Source organism: Pagrus pagrus, assembly GCF_965226575.1.
Source record: "Pagrus pagrus genome assembly, chromosome: 11".
Classification (NCBI taxonomy): Eukaryota; Metazoa; Chordata; class Actinopteri; order Spariformes; family Sparidae; genus Pagrus; species Pagrus pagrus.
Window position 1 is genome coordinate 11,682,684 of NC_140195.1, and position 13,411 is coordinate 11,696,094.

Consider the following 13,411-nt stretch of genomic DNA (forward strand, 5'->3'; position numbering starts at 1 on the left):
AGCAACCGCTCAGGTCCGTACTAAGTGAGAGTCTCTGCCGGGGGTGTCAAGGTTAGCTTAACCGGCACGAAAATCAATCCACACTGGGATAAAGCAATATCCGTTTGAATCTTCGTTTTTAGAAGATTACTTTTGCATAAAAACGCTGCTTGTGCGTGATATTTGCGTGTTAAATGGGGTTTAAAAACGGTAAACCCACAGTTAAATAGATATGGAATATTCAAAGAGTGGATCTATGAATTCATAGTAAAGGGGAAATCTGGGGGAAACATTTCTTTCTGCAGAAAAACAGATACACACATATTCAGCCATACACATTATTATTATTATTCAAAACACTTCTCTTAAAAGGTTTAATAGCTGACTTTTAACACACATTAATGTAGGCAAAATGTTAGCATCAGCAGGTGTTACAGCCCGACTGATATATCGGCTGGCCGATACTATGAGACGATATTGGCCAATCACAGATATATGGGTCGACCGACATGGCTTTTTCAGGGCTGATACCGATACGATTAATAGAAATGGAGACTGAAAACCTTTTTTGGGACTGATATTTATTTGCAGTACTATGAAACTCTATGTGTCAAAAAGTACAGTTTACTGGTACTTGACCAATTTAGACACTAGTTACTTTCCCCCTTTAAACGCTGATATAGGCTATTAATTGTGACCTGTTACCAATCAGATATTGTTGTGGGTGGGCAAAGTAAAGTAGCACATATTAAAATTAGTTAATTTTATCGGCAAAAGTCACTGATAGCGATAATCGGAAAAATTATTGGCCGGGGCTGATAATCGGTTTACCCCTACACAGATATATCGGTATCAGCGTTATGGGTATTTTATATGCACTATGATGAAAACTTTATGTATGGCATGGTTAATACTACCTCTGTACCTGATGCGCAGTGTCATATAAAGTACCAAAAAGTCACACTTGAGTAAAGATATCGTGTTAAAATATTACTTTGGTAGAAGTGAAAGTCACCCATACAAATAGTAGCCTATTTAAGTAAAAGTCTTAAAGTATCTGATAAGTATGTAAATATTGTATACTATGGGTTGACTGATTATCAGCCTGGCCAATTATCAGATCCAATATTCAACATTTTCCTGATTTGCTGATTCAGTGTTTTCTTTAATCTGATTGTATCTGAACATGTTGATTTAAAAATCATTTGGCTCTGATGCAATCAGAAAAGCATGTTCCAAAACATCTCAGCGACTGCACTGATTGCCTATTAGCAGAGTAAACCAACTCAGCTGGGAATCCTGGCCTGTGGCGTCTGTATTTAACACAAGATAACACCTGTTACACTTGCTTGGGGTAATTTATAATTATTGAAGTCCCCAGTGAAGATTACTTTTTCAGCAAACTGATGTCATTTTAGACAATACGGTTAATGTTAAACTTATAAAATATCCTGCCTACATTACATATGACATTGCAAAAATTGTGTGAATATCAACCGTTGTATTAATTAGTCAGGTTCGAGAAGATATAAGTGTTCATTAGTGGAATGTTACCAATGTACTACACTTAAGTACAATTACAAGAAATGTGTACTCAGCACAGGAAGAATAATTCAGATCCTTTACTCAAGTCAAAGTAACAATACAACACTGTGAAAATACTCCACTACAAGTAAAGTCCTGCATTCAATCAGCAAATTTAATGAGCTTATAATGAGCCTACCCAGAATTAATATTAACAGGGAGAATAAAAAATTAAGGGACAGTGGCAAGGAAACGACTCAGGCCATGAATAATATAAATGTTAAAAAGAAAAAAAATAAGACTGGTAAAGGAAACTGATTTTAAAATGAAATTTAAAAATTAAAATTCCTGTTGTAATATAGCATCTGAATATCTGAGCAGCCTACATCTTCAAAAAATCTCGACATGTCCCTTTAGGGACTCCGTAGGCTGTGTATGTCCAGTGAAGAAGAAAAGTAACGTTAGAGAAATACTAAAAAATACGTTTAACCTAGAGTTAAAGCTAAAAAATACAGAGGAAGAAAGCCAGAGCTCACTGATAAGTTTCTTTTTCAACTAATTTCTCACTCTTGCAACTCTCACAAACTTATTTCAGCAGCTACCGGCAGCCATTTTCAGCAAAGAGCGAACTTCTGTCACTGCTAGCTTAAGTTAGCAAGCAGGTGATAAACAAATATCTATCAAAACACCTGGACACACAGTGAATATTGGACTTACATTCTTCAGGTGACCAGTAACACCGAGTGAGCACAACATGGCAATGCTGCTCCCTGTCTGTAAGTATTTAAAATTGGGCAATTATGTGCTTAGACATTAACATAACAACTTTTAAGGGTACTTTTTATGTCATCACTGTCAGCTCGTTTAGGAGCTCTGCCGCCCCTAGTGGACAAGAAGGTATAGATTCAGTTTATTTGAGCAGTAAGACTGTAAAAAGTGGAAAGATACAATTTCCTGTCACTCTAAAATGGTCTTATTTAGCCAACTTGTTTGTTAAGTAGCAAATGTGACCCCAACTGAAGTGCTGACATTACTGCAGTAATTTAATCCAACATTAGCTGGTCAGAAAATAGCTTTAGTGGTTAAGATAACCACCTCTGGTTTCCAATTTCTTCACCTATAAGATGCAGAATACACGTGTAAAATAGAGTTTTTTGTAGGCCTATTGTAATTTTTATTTAAATTTATGCTTGCTGTTAAACTGGGCAAAACAAGTCTGTATGTAATTTAACAGTCACGGATGTTTAATTCAATACAGAATTGGGAGACGTACAGCTTTATTTGTGTATTTACTATTACTTTTCTTACAACAATTGTGGCCTTAAAGAAGTATTTCACTGCAGGGAAGATGGCCCTTGCATAAATTGGGTTCGTATCCAGCAGGAAGACAGAAAACTGAGGAAAAGGGCAGGTATTTACTGCATACAGTCGGTAGTAAAACTTGAAATTCCAAGCCTGAAAAACAGAAAAGAAGACCTGACATAAGACATGGACAAATAAATATCTAGCCATAGACCTTGCTGGCCCTCCTGTTATTTATGATGATTTTTCTTAGCTGTTTGCTTGATCTAGCCTGTCTACCTGTGACTGTGTGAACCATGTAAATTAGAAAAAAAGCCTTCTACAACACCTGCATTGTGATCTATGAGTCTGATTCTGGGTCCAAGCTGAGCCGTTGTTGCCACACAGTTTAACTCCACTCATTCAGCCTCACATCAAGTTCATGTCAGCGGATTTATTTTTGTCTATCTTGAGTTTCAAACTGGAGATGTGGGTGGTGATTCAGAGGTCTGGAACCAGGCTGCCAGTGTGCCATTTTCCTGAGTAACTCAACCTGTTGCTCCAGCATCTGGGCAGAGTCCTGAATGGTCCAGCCTTTGTTGCCCAAACGGCCTCACTGAGCAGTCCAGCCCGTCTGCCCTCCAAGTCCTCATTGCTAAAGTTGACAAACCTGCTACCATGTTCTTGCTTTATACTGTTTGTCATTTTCCCTGGGTTGTTGCCTGTCTTGATCTTTTTGCAGGCTTCAAATCCCCACCATCATCCTGGCTCATTGGTGGGTGGACTGACTATGTAGCCCATGATTGTGATGGGGTGGTCCGACCAAAGGTCAGACCTACGCTGCTGACATAAAAGTATAAAATAAACAGCCACACAAACACATCAGAGCAAACTGGAGATGCCAGCTTAATTTTCTGTATCAACGCAGGACATGCATAACTGTCCACTAGATGGACACACTTAGCAGCCTGCTATTTAGACAGCGAGGACCAAACATTACTGTGAAATCATAAACATTAACTGTAGTGCTAAAAAGCTAAATCTTTATTCTATAGATACAAGTACAGCACGTGCATAGAGCCCATATTAAACTATGATAAGGCCAGGGACACGCACATACAGTATAGAACAATACCTTTGTGTCAGTTTGTGCTGATATGATTTAAACTGCTTTATTCAGGAAAATGTACCATGTGAGCACAATTTAAACTAAAAATAATAAAGGGGTCAAAACCTGATTTTTACACAGGGCCCTTCTACAATACCAAGTCACAAGATAGTGTAATAATGCAAAATCATCCATTATTTATTTATATTCAGTAAAACAGGGGGTTCAACTTAAAGCTCACAATATACTCCTAGTTGTGCTCATCCACTGCAACCTGTTAATTTCTGTTTATTTCACACTCAGTTTTGTAAACATCAAGTCTGATTTTGTTTAGACAATGTCAATTAATTGGTAATGCACCTGAATTCACTGGGATTATATAGTTAATATATGGTTAAAGTACAAAAGTATGAAATAACAAAGTAAAGAACAAAAAATCTGCCTTGAAAAATAAACAAATAGGCTATTTTATGTGCTGTATTTTACATGTAGTTTTAGCTAAAGTCTGCATTTAAATTGTAACTTTAGTTACTCCAGCTGTAATACAGACCAAATGTAGTGGAGGTACACGGTACAATATTAATTATTAAGTAGAAGAATATAGAAAATCTCAAGTATAGAACAGTTACCACAAAATTGTACCTGAGTAAATGTACTTAGTTACTTTCCACTACTGCAAACCTCTTGCTACCAGCTGATTGCATTTACCGCAGGTTTATTAACTCTGTTCAGTTAATAAAAGTTGAAGTGTAAGCTGATTTGATTCTCCTCCACATCCTTGTTTTTCCTTGTGAGAGGCATGCTGGTGGTGTTTGACCGGCCCGGCTCGCCGCAGACACGGCTTCACCTCTAGAGGGAGTGCCGAGTTACTAAAACGTGGGAATGAGAGAGTGGTGTGAGCAACGGCGCGCCTGGACGAAGGAGGGCTGCGTCAAAGCACCCAAAGTCAGACCGCAGTATACCGGAACTGAGTGCAATCTGATTTCAAAATAAAAGCAGAGACAAACAGGATCAGTGCAACAAAACAACAGTAGATCCAATAAAAGGAGATGTCCTGCTGTAGCACACAAATGTAAGAAGATTTCTGAGTGTCGAGAGTAAATTTGCACTCTTTATTACTCTCGTGTTTTTATCTGTCAATAAGTGATAAAGACAATAAACTTTATGCTATTATATAAACCAGACTTTAGTTTTTAGCTAGAAGTTTTCCCCTGTCTCCAGTCTATGTGCTAAGCTAAGATAACCATCTGGTGGTTGTTGTTGCCTACATTTATAAGTAGGTAAGTATAATAAGTAAGTATAATATACAAGTATAAATCCACCCAAGAACTCCCCCCATAAAAAGGCAAAGTCTAGCCTTTAGGGCCCTGACACATGTTCATATTTTTTCTGAGACATGTTGGTGAGTTTCTGTGTCCCCAGTTTTTGTGGTTTCCATGATTTCACCCTTTTAGCACGGTTGGCAAGTGGCTATATCAGTAGCTAGTATGGAGAGTTATTTTGTCTCACGCAGGTGCAAAACGTACAATCTAGTTTGCTGTTGGGTGTAGTCTTAGTGGTGCGTTCAAATGCAGCTTATTGGCCGAGACAAAGGTGACGTGAGACGAGGCCACAGTTGGCGTTCGTTGTGTCTAGTTCTCTGATGTTGGTTTGGTGGGTCTGCGTGCTTACACTTTGGATTTTGATATTTGTGCTAAGCTAAGGCTGCTGGCTGTAACCTCATATCTAATGGACAGACGTGTTATAATTGAGGTTTTCTTAGAGTGCCAAAGTCACGCCCTTTCTGGTGGACCACCATGGGACCTTATTTTGGAAGAATATCGTACAGTACTAAATGGAGAGCGACAAATAATTTTTTTATCCTGTTTGAACTGTACCATGAATCACACATATGTTTGTCAATTTAAGAATAATTTTCCATGTCAATAAAGTTGCAGTTTGTCATAAAACTAAGACTTTGAATATATGTGATTATAATTTGGAGATTTTCATCTTTTTAAGTCGCAGTTTGTCGTAAATAAAGTAAAACACCACTTGGTTTTGTGTGAAACTGCTCAGTGACCTACATAGTCTCACTCAACACACGTCACCAACAACAACATTTCATTGTATTATTTCTGCAGCCTAAGTGACACTTTGAGTACGAGACTAAATCCTACACACTGGACCTTTTTAAAGAAAACTGAACTGCCAGTTTCAGGGGGGAGTTTAATTTGAAATTGTGAACCGGAAGTGTGGTGTTTTTTTATTTCCCTCGTCTTGACAGTGGTGCTTGGAGCCGAGAGGGTCAGGGGGAGGAGAGGAAAGGGAGTGGAGCGAGAAGACGACAGGAGGAGATCCACCACAGGGTGACCAATTTAGACGGACCATCCTTGGACAGCTCGGCTACAAATGGTCCTCCACCCTGGCCGCTCCGGCCGACAACCACACCGAGTCGGATCGTCAGCTGCGGTCCTGTCTGGGAACAGAAGGCGAAGATGATCTCGGTGAGTCCGTCTTTCTCACTGTAATTGCTGCTGCACACTGCAGGCCGACATATATAATATATGCTCTCCTGTCACACAAACGTCTCAGACGCTGTTGCATTGAACCGTGGGCGCCTCTGCCACTTCTCTGTCAATACACCATTTCTCCCGGAGTGAATGACATAGCTGGCGACAGTTGCTGTAAGGCCTCCGCTTCACACTGGTGCTGGTGCTGGTGGTGGCAAAGGATACACGGTCAGTACATGTTTCCCACTGGCGGCCAAAAACAACATTTGTGTGTGTGTGTGTGTGTGTGTGTGGGGGGGGGGGGGGGGGGGAAGAGGATGAGCTGCATCACGGTGCGTTAATGTGTCTGATCACAGCTGACAGTCCTGATGGCTGCTAATAGGCTACATTCAGAGGCTGCATCTGATGCTCATAATGATTCACATGAGCCGCAGATCATCCCTGGTAACTTCAAACTTCTCCCTTTAAAAACCTCATCACTGTACCTAGACACGTTGGGCTGGTAAATGATGTGCCTTGGAGCATTATCCACTGCTAGTCCTCCATCCTCTGACTGATGCTGATTATATCTGTTTATTTACCCCCACACTCATGTTTGTCAATACGCCAATCCTGCGAGCTGTCGCTTTGCTGCAGGCTGAAGGACATTTGCATGGAAATAAATCGCTCACAGAGGCGTGTTTGTGTCTTAACTTGGGCTACTGGACGCAGCGGAATGGTTTTATGGTCCCCGCTATGGTTGTCACATAGGCCATGATGTTATGTAACAAGAAGCCTACGCTGTTTGAATGCGGGCCCTCACACACGGCCTGCCTGCCTGCCTGCCTGCCTGTCTGCCTGCCTGTGCATGGCATTCATACACCAGCTCGCAAACATGTCATCCGCACATGATCCGGAAAGGACAGCAGGAAATGAAAGATATGTGCATTAAACGCGTTGCACACCTTTTGATTTCTTCTGATTGCTTGATCTATTTTCGCATCTGTATCATCTGGATGACACCAGGGAGAGAGAGAGAGGGAGAAGGAGAGGGAGGGAGGGAGATGCATGCACAGCCCCGGACCTGTCTAACTGGAACAAGCCCACAATGAATGGCTGTATGCTCGCTGTTATGTGGCTTTAACGCCAGTGTATCGGCTGTCCGGTTGAAAATGTCCCCTAGGAATAGTCAGTCACCCCCGCCTTCCCCTTCCCCTAGTGGTGAGGAAACCGGAGAGTACAGCCAAGCACCATGCAAACACACACACCAAGCGACTGGCAACACCGCGACGTTTGCAAATGGGTACAAGCTGGTCGACCTTGTGCAGGGGAGTGAGGGACGCAGCCGGGGAGGTGGAGGGGAGGCGGAGGTGGGTGTGTGTGTGTGTGTGTGTGTGTGTGTGTGTATGTGTGTGAGAGAGAGAGAGGGGCGGGCTGGTTCTCCTTGAATCTCGTCGATCCGCTGCCAGGGAGGAGGGTTACGGCTTGGACGTGCCAGAGAAAGCGCATGCAGGCGAGATATAGCGAGGAAATGCTATTTTTGCTTCAACAACACAGCAGCACGCCTCTCCGGTGAGAATGCCGGTCGAGGAGGCGGCGGCAGCGGCAGCGGCAGCAGGAGCGGCTGCAGCAGCGGCGGCGGCGGCGGCTGCGGTGCGTTTGCGCGTCTCTCCACACCGTGCCGAGCTCAGGGCGTCTGGAGGCCTGGGAAGATCAGCTGGTAGCAGTTGCTCAGGCATATGTGGACGTTTTGTAATTCACCCACTACTATAATGTTGTTGTAAGAACGCTGTAGGGTTATTGCAGCAATGTTGGAGTTATAAATCCTATAAAATGTGACCAGGTCAGCATAAACATCCAACTGAATTTCAAAGAAAAGACCTCGTTCAGTCCCTAGAAACTGTAAGGAGAATATCTTAGATATGTTATTGTCCATAGGACTATAACAACAATGTCGCGTCATCGCCTGATCTGACTTTTCCTCTCCTGATACGATACCTCATCCTGGTTGTCTCCTGATACTGATTCCCAATCCGACATCTTTGCTCACTATTTCCCAAATTTGACATTAGCATTCTTCAACTCATCGGTGTCATTCTTTCGTAAGGTAACACAGAAGGCAGGCATCGCTGTGGCAATAATATCAGTCATAAAATTGACTGATAACAGAAACATGACAAAACTGTATTTTTGTTGGTAGTATATGCAACTGAACAAGGATAAGCTTCACTCCGTTTTGCCTGCACCCAGAGACCCTCACTCTTTTACCTGCAGAAATCCGCCAAATGACTTAAAACATGTCATCTCGTGGATTAAGTGAGGGGCATGTTACCAAACTGATCAAGCTGTCTAAACTAGGCAGTGCTGATAAAGTAGAAAAAAACAAGATTCTGTTAGTTCACTGCCTGTTTCTCGCCTAAAATGTTTTCAGAAACATATTTGTTGTGTACTGTTTAGATTTCATATGGTATTGTTTGTTACTAGCTGGCCGTCTCACTGTTTCCTCTTTCAAAAGAGACTAATTGTACGTTCATGTCGTGTAAGACTGGGAAAATTCACGTTCATTCATTTCGGTTTTCTCTGGTCATGTAGCTCTAATTTTCTAAAGTTTTATGTCTTTTCTACTGCACAGACAGCCCAGTTTTATGCAAGGGCCATCTTTCCAGCAGTGAAATACTTCTTTAATGTGGATCGGTCACGTTTGGTCTATACCCAGTCCACATAAGGACACTTTGTACTACTCGAATGAGTGAATGCCCTACATCACAATGTGCCCAGCCCGCAATACATATATGTTGGCTAGAGATAACAAGCAATATCCATATGTCATTTTCGTTCATTTATGGTACACTTTTAACAAAATCTGACGTCAAACACCTTGTATTTAATCTTGCTACGTTATATGTCATGTGTAACAGACAAGGTTATTATAGATTATGATAAAATGGTCATTTTCTGGTGCTCACAACTATCTATATGTATTTCCATCAGCAACACCAGACTCATATAGTTACATGCATGTCTGTGATGTGTACATATGTTATATAATGCTAAAAGGGAAGTATGGGTGATTTGATTTTCTCGACTTTCTAAACAACTTCTAGTTCAGTGCTGCAGGGCCCGCAGATCCTGACATGCTGTGTCTCCCGTTACTGTCCTGATATTTGTCTTGACAGTGTCCTGTTGTCTAGCAGAGTTTATCTGTATTTATTACCCATCTTTTATCATTGATTGTGATAATAAACAGAGCTCAAAGGAGTTGTTCTTTATCTCCAGTCTAACTGACTCCAAAATGCTGTTTGCTATGTTTATACCAGAGGGTGTGTTTTTGCACGGGGGTCAAATTGAGCCAGTTCTGGTTCACCTTAAAAAACCAAACTATCAAGCTATTTTGAATCCTATCCTCCCCCTCGGCCCCCTCCTCCTCCACAGTTTTGAAAGTAGCTTGTTCCTCTTCTATGAATCTGTCTCAGTTTTTAAACATTGGATAACACTGTGTGTGTCTAGGAAATGTATTTTATTTCCTGTCATATATGGGATGAAGGAGATCTTTGCTAACATGGTATTAAAAGAGCTCAATATGAGTCAGGCCTGTTCATTAGCATCAACGACAGACTCCACATTACTATCATGATCTGATGTGTCTCACCTGATCTACTCACTACTTACATTTCAGACATGACACTGTCACAGATCAATCTGTGCACTGGCTCTCATGTTTGTCACTCTACAGTCTGACTGTGTTTGTGTTTTTCCTGTAGACCCAGCAGAAGCCGTGGAGATAGGCCTGGCAGCAGAGACTGGTCTTCTCATTAACCTTGGTCTCTGATCACTCGCTCTGGCACAAACATCTGGAGCTTTGCGAAGCTTCTGGTGCGCCTTTAGACCCAGTCCAGTCCTGTGGCCCTGCAGTGTGGCCTCTACAAAACCCCTCCTCACTTCTTCAAAATTTTGTCCACGTGGATAAATGAGTGAACCGGCTGCAAGGGAAAGGGCTGGGACATGTACCAGAACCCCAACAGGTAAATGAACAACTCCTACAGGTGGATAGAGGAGGAAATGGTCCTCCCACATGGTATCCGAGCTGTAGCTGTTATCTGTCTTTGACCTGTTCTTGTACTGAATGTTCCTCTCTCTGCTCACACAGAATGTCCTGGTTCAGTGGTTTCCTAGTTGCCAGAGTGGACGACCGCAAGACTGCGTGGGGAGAGCGCAATGGCAAGAAGTCCAAACGGAAGGGAGGCTCATCTCTCTGCAACCCGCGTTACATGAGCTGTCTGCGGGACCCAGATGCTATGGAGCCCCCTTCTGGAGCCCCCCTCCATCAGCACCACCGCGGAGGGGTGGCAGGGGCCATGGGAGGCGGGGGCAACTTCGGCGTCCGTTGCGGATGGCAGGAGGACCACTATGGCAAAAGGGGAGGGGCTCCCGGGGAAGGGGTGGGGCTGAAATCAGTCGACCTGGGCTTTGAGGATGGGGATTTGAAAGGGAGGAAAGGGGGATGTAATGGAGGAAGCGGGGACATGGGCGATGAGGGTCCCAACGGCGCAGCAGGGGTGGTGACGGCTGCAGACTGCTGGCTCAGGGTGGTGCGGGTGTTCCAGTCAAAAAAATTCCAGTCCCGCAAACTGGAGCGCCTATACCAGCGTTACTTCTTTAGGCTGAACCAGAGCTCCTTGACCATGCTCATGGGGGTACTTGTGATCGTGTGCGGCATCATGCTGACCTTCCACTGTGTCCACGCCGCCCCTCACGTGGCCTACTCGTCAGCCCTGTCGGTGGCAATGGCACTTTTCATGGCTCTAATGGTAGTTTGCAACCGTAATGGCTTCCACCAGGACTACATGTGGATGGTCAGTTACCTGGTGATCGGAGTCTTGGTGTCGGTACAGGTGTTCGGGGTGCTCATGGTGGCACCCAGGAGCGCTTCAGAAGGCATCTGGTGGTCCGTGTTCTTCATCTATATCATCTACACTCTGCTGCCTGTGAGGATGAGAGCGGCGGTGTTGAGTGGAGCAGTGCTGTCCATCATACACGTGGTCACCACCTGGCAGATTAACCAGGAAGACAAATTCCTCTGGAAACAGGTAAGAGACGCTTGACGTCTAAATGTTTGACTCTTTGCTCCTCATGGTTGACCCGAACTGACACTGATGGTGAACAGGGCGGAACAATTTTGACAGTTCTACATAAATTTTTTTTTTGTTATCTCATTTCTCAGACAGCACATGGGCATTTTATCCTGCAGTTTTTCTGATTAACTCACAGCCTCTTTGTTGGATCCACCTGCACAAATGTGTGTTCTACGTGAAGCATTGTTCAAATCCAGATAACTTTATTGAGGATCTGGAGTGACGAGGTCTAGAGCAAACTCTTAGTGGGAGATTTTTAATATGGTGTAGCATCTGTCGTTTCAACACAAAGTATGTCTTCATGAGAGTAAGAAGAGGCAGTGGCTGTCTATAATAAGTATGTCTAGTGGAAGTCATTTTGCAAATAAACATGATAGAAAACAAGATAGATTCATCTTTCCATCTAGTTTAGTTGTGAAAAATCCAGCAGACTCAGAGCAACATTAGCTTTCATTTGTAGTCATGTTTCTGGCCAGCTGATGAATATAAATATCAATATTTGTTCTCTTTTAAGCTCTGTTTTTGGTCTCCACCAACTCCTGAGGGAAATATCTGCCTCTTCAGATGCAAAACCATTCACTATCTCGCAATGTTGAAGGAGACATATTATTCATAATTTTATTTTGGGGTACTATTAGAAAAGGTTGACATGCTTTACTGCTCAAAAAAAACACATCAGTTTCCTCATATTTACCTGTTTTAGCACGTGTCTAAGGTCCCCCCTCCCGAAAACCTAGTCGGCTCTGATTGGTCAGCTCACACGCCTGACCCAGGACCGCTAACAACAACAGAGCATATATTCTGCTGATGGGCATTTGTGACCCTATGATGTAGTGTGATGTCACAAAGTCACGGAATTAAAGGTGAGGCTACTGACGAGGCGTTTCGGGAGCAGTGTTTTGTGTGGGAGAGCTGAGTTTCTGTTGGTGAGGATCTTTTTAACTCTCAGCTCTCTCTCTCTGACATGCACAAGTGCCTATATAAAATACTGAAGGAAAGGGGGAAAGAAATGAAAAAGCACAATAGGTCTCCTGGATCCATCCTTTTATCCAGATCGGCACCAAAAGTTAATGGGGTCTATTCTGGGCTGAGACCCATCCTCCATCCAAGTTTCGTGGAAATCCGTTCAGTAGTTTTTGTTTAATCCTGCTGAAATCACCAATTTTTGTGTGAAAACATAACCTTCATGGCGCAGGTAAAAATTGTTGCATTCCAAAAAATGTTTTAAAGCTACTTTAAGTGTATAATTGTAAAAATTGAGTTAAAGTAGCTGATGAGTAAATAAATACATCAGTAACATGAATGTTGTGATATATATTGATAAGTTACCACTGTAATTTGACTGAATTTGACAGATTGTTGCGTCACTACATGTTTGTGGACATTTAAAATGTCTCCTCTGTCAGGATGTTTATGATGGGGTGGTGTTATACCGTGTGAACTGGCAACAAAGCTGAAGCCGCGTATATTTCTCTTCTGTGTTTTGTCACCATCTCGTATCTGCATATTCACATGTACTTGGGGGCTTGTGGGTCTTGTTGTACAGTGTGTTGTTTGTGCGTCATGCCAAGGACCAAGGGGCTCGCTGAAGGTCAGTGGGCTGAATGAACCGGCCTGGCTGGACGGCTGTGTGTATGAGTGTACGCCGTTGTGTGACAGTGGGAGAAGACCATGATATAAAGCAGTATCACTCAGGTCTCTGTGCTCTCACACAAGGGACGCTTTGTACTTTTCTCCAAGGGTGGGGTGACGGGGGTGAGTCCGAGGGGGGGGGGGGCAACAGTATGGTGGCTGCTTGCTTTCTGTACTGTCATAGCTGTTTTACAACTGTTGTGTCCTTGGGGGAAAGTTATGGAAAACATAATGGAAAGACCATAACATGAAAACAATAGGGGGATATAGGACTTAATTATGAC

At 42.9% G+C, this 13,411-nt stretch overlaps 1 protein-coding gene across 3 annotated transcripts in view; it reads left to right on the forward strand.

The window, feature by feature from the left end:
- The first annotated feature begins 6,164 nt into the window (after positions 1–6,164).
- LOC311264861 (adenylate cyclase type 6-like) overlaps positions 6,165–13,411 on the forward strand; it is a 36,453-nt gene continuing 29,206 nt past the window's right edge. For 2 of the 3 annotated variants that reach the window (XM_084366025.1, XM_084366027.1), the window contains exons 1-3: positions 6,165–6,378; positions 10,125–10,385; positions 10,511–11,450. In XM_084366025.1, coding sequence (XP_084222151.1) covers positions 10,366–10,385; positions 10,511–11,450 — 960 coding nt within the window. In that variant the 5' untranslated portion in view covers positions 6,165–6,378; positions 10,125–10,365. Of the gene's footprint in view, positions 6,379–6,466; positions 6,613–10,124; positions 10,386–10,510; positions 11,451–13,411 lie in introns of all 3 variants that reach the window. The other variant, XM_084366026.1, reaches the window with a different exon arrangement.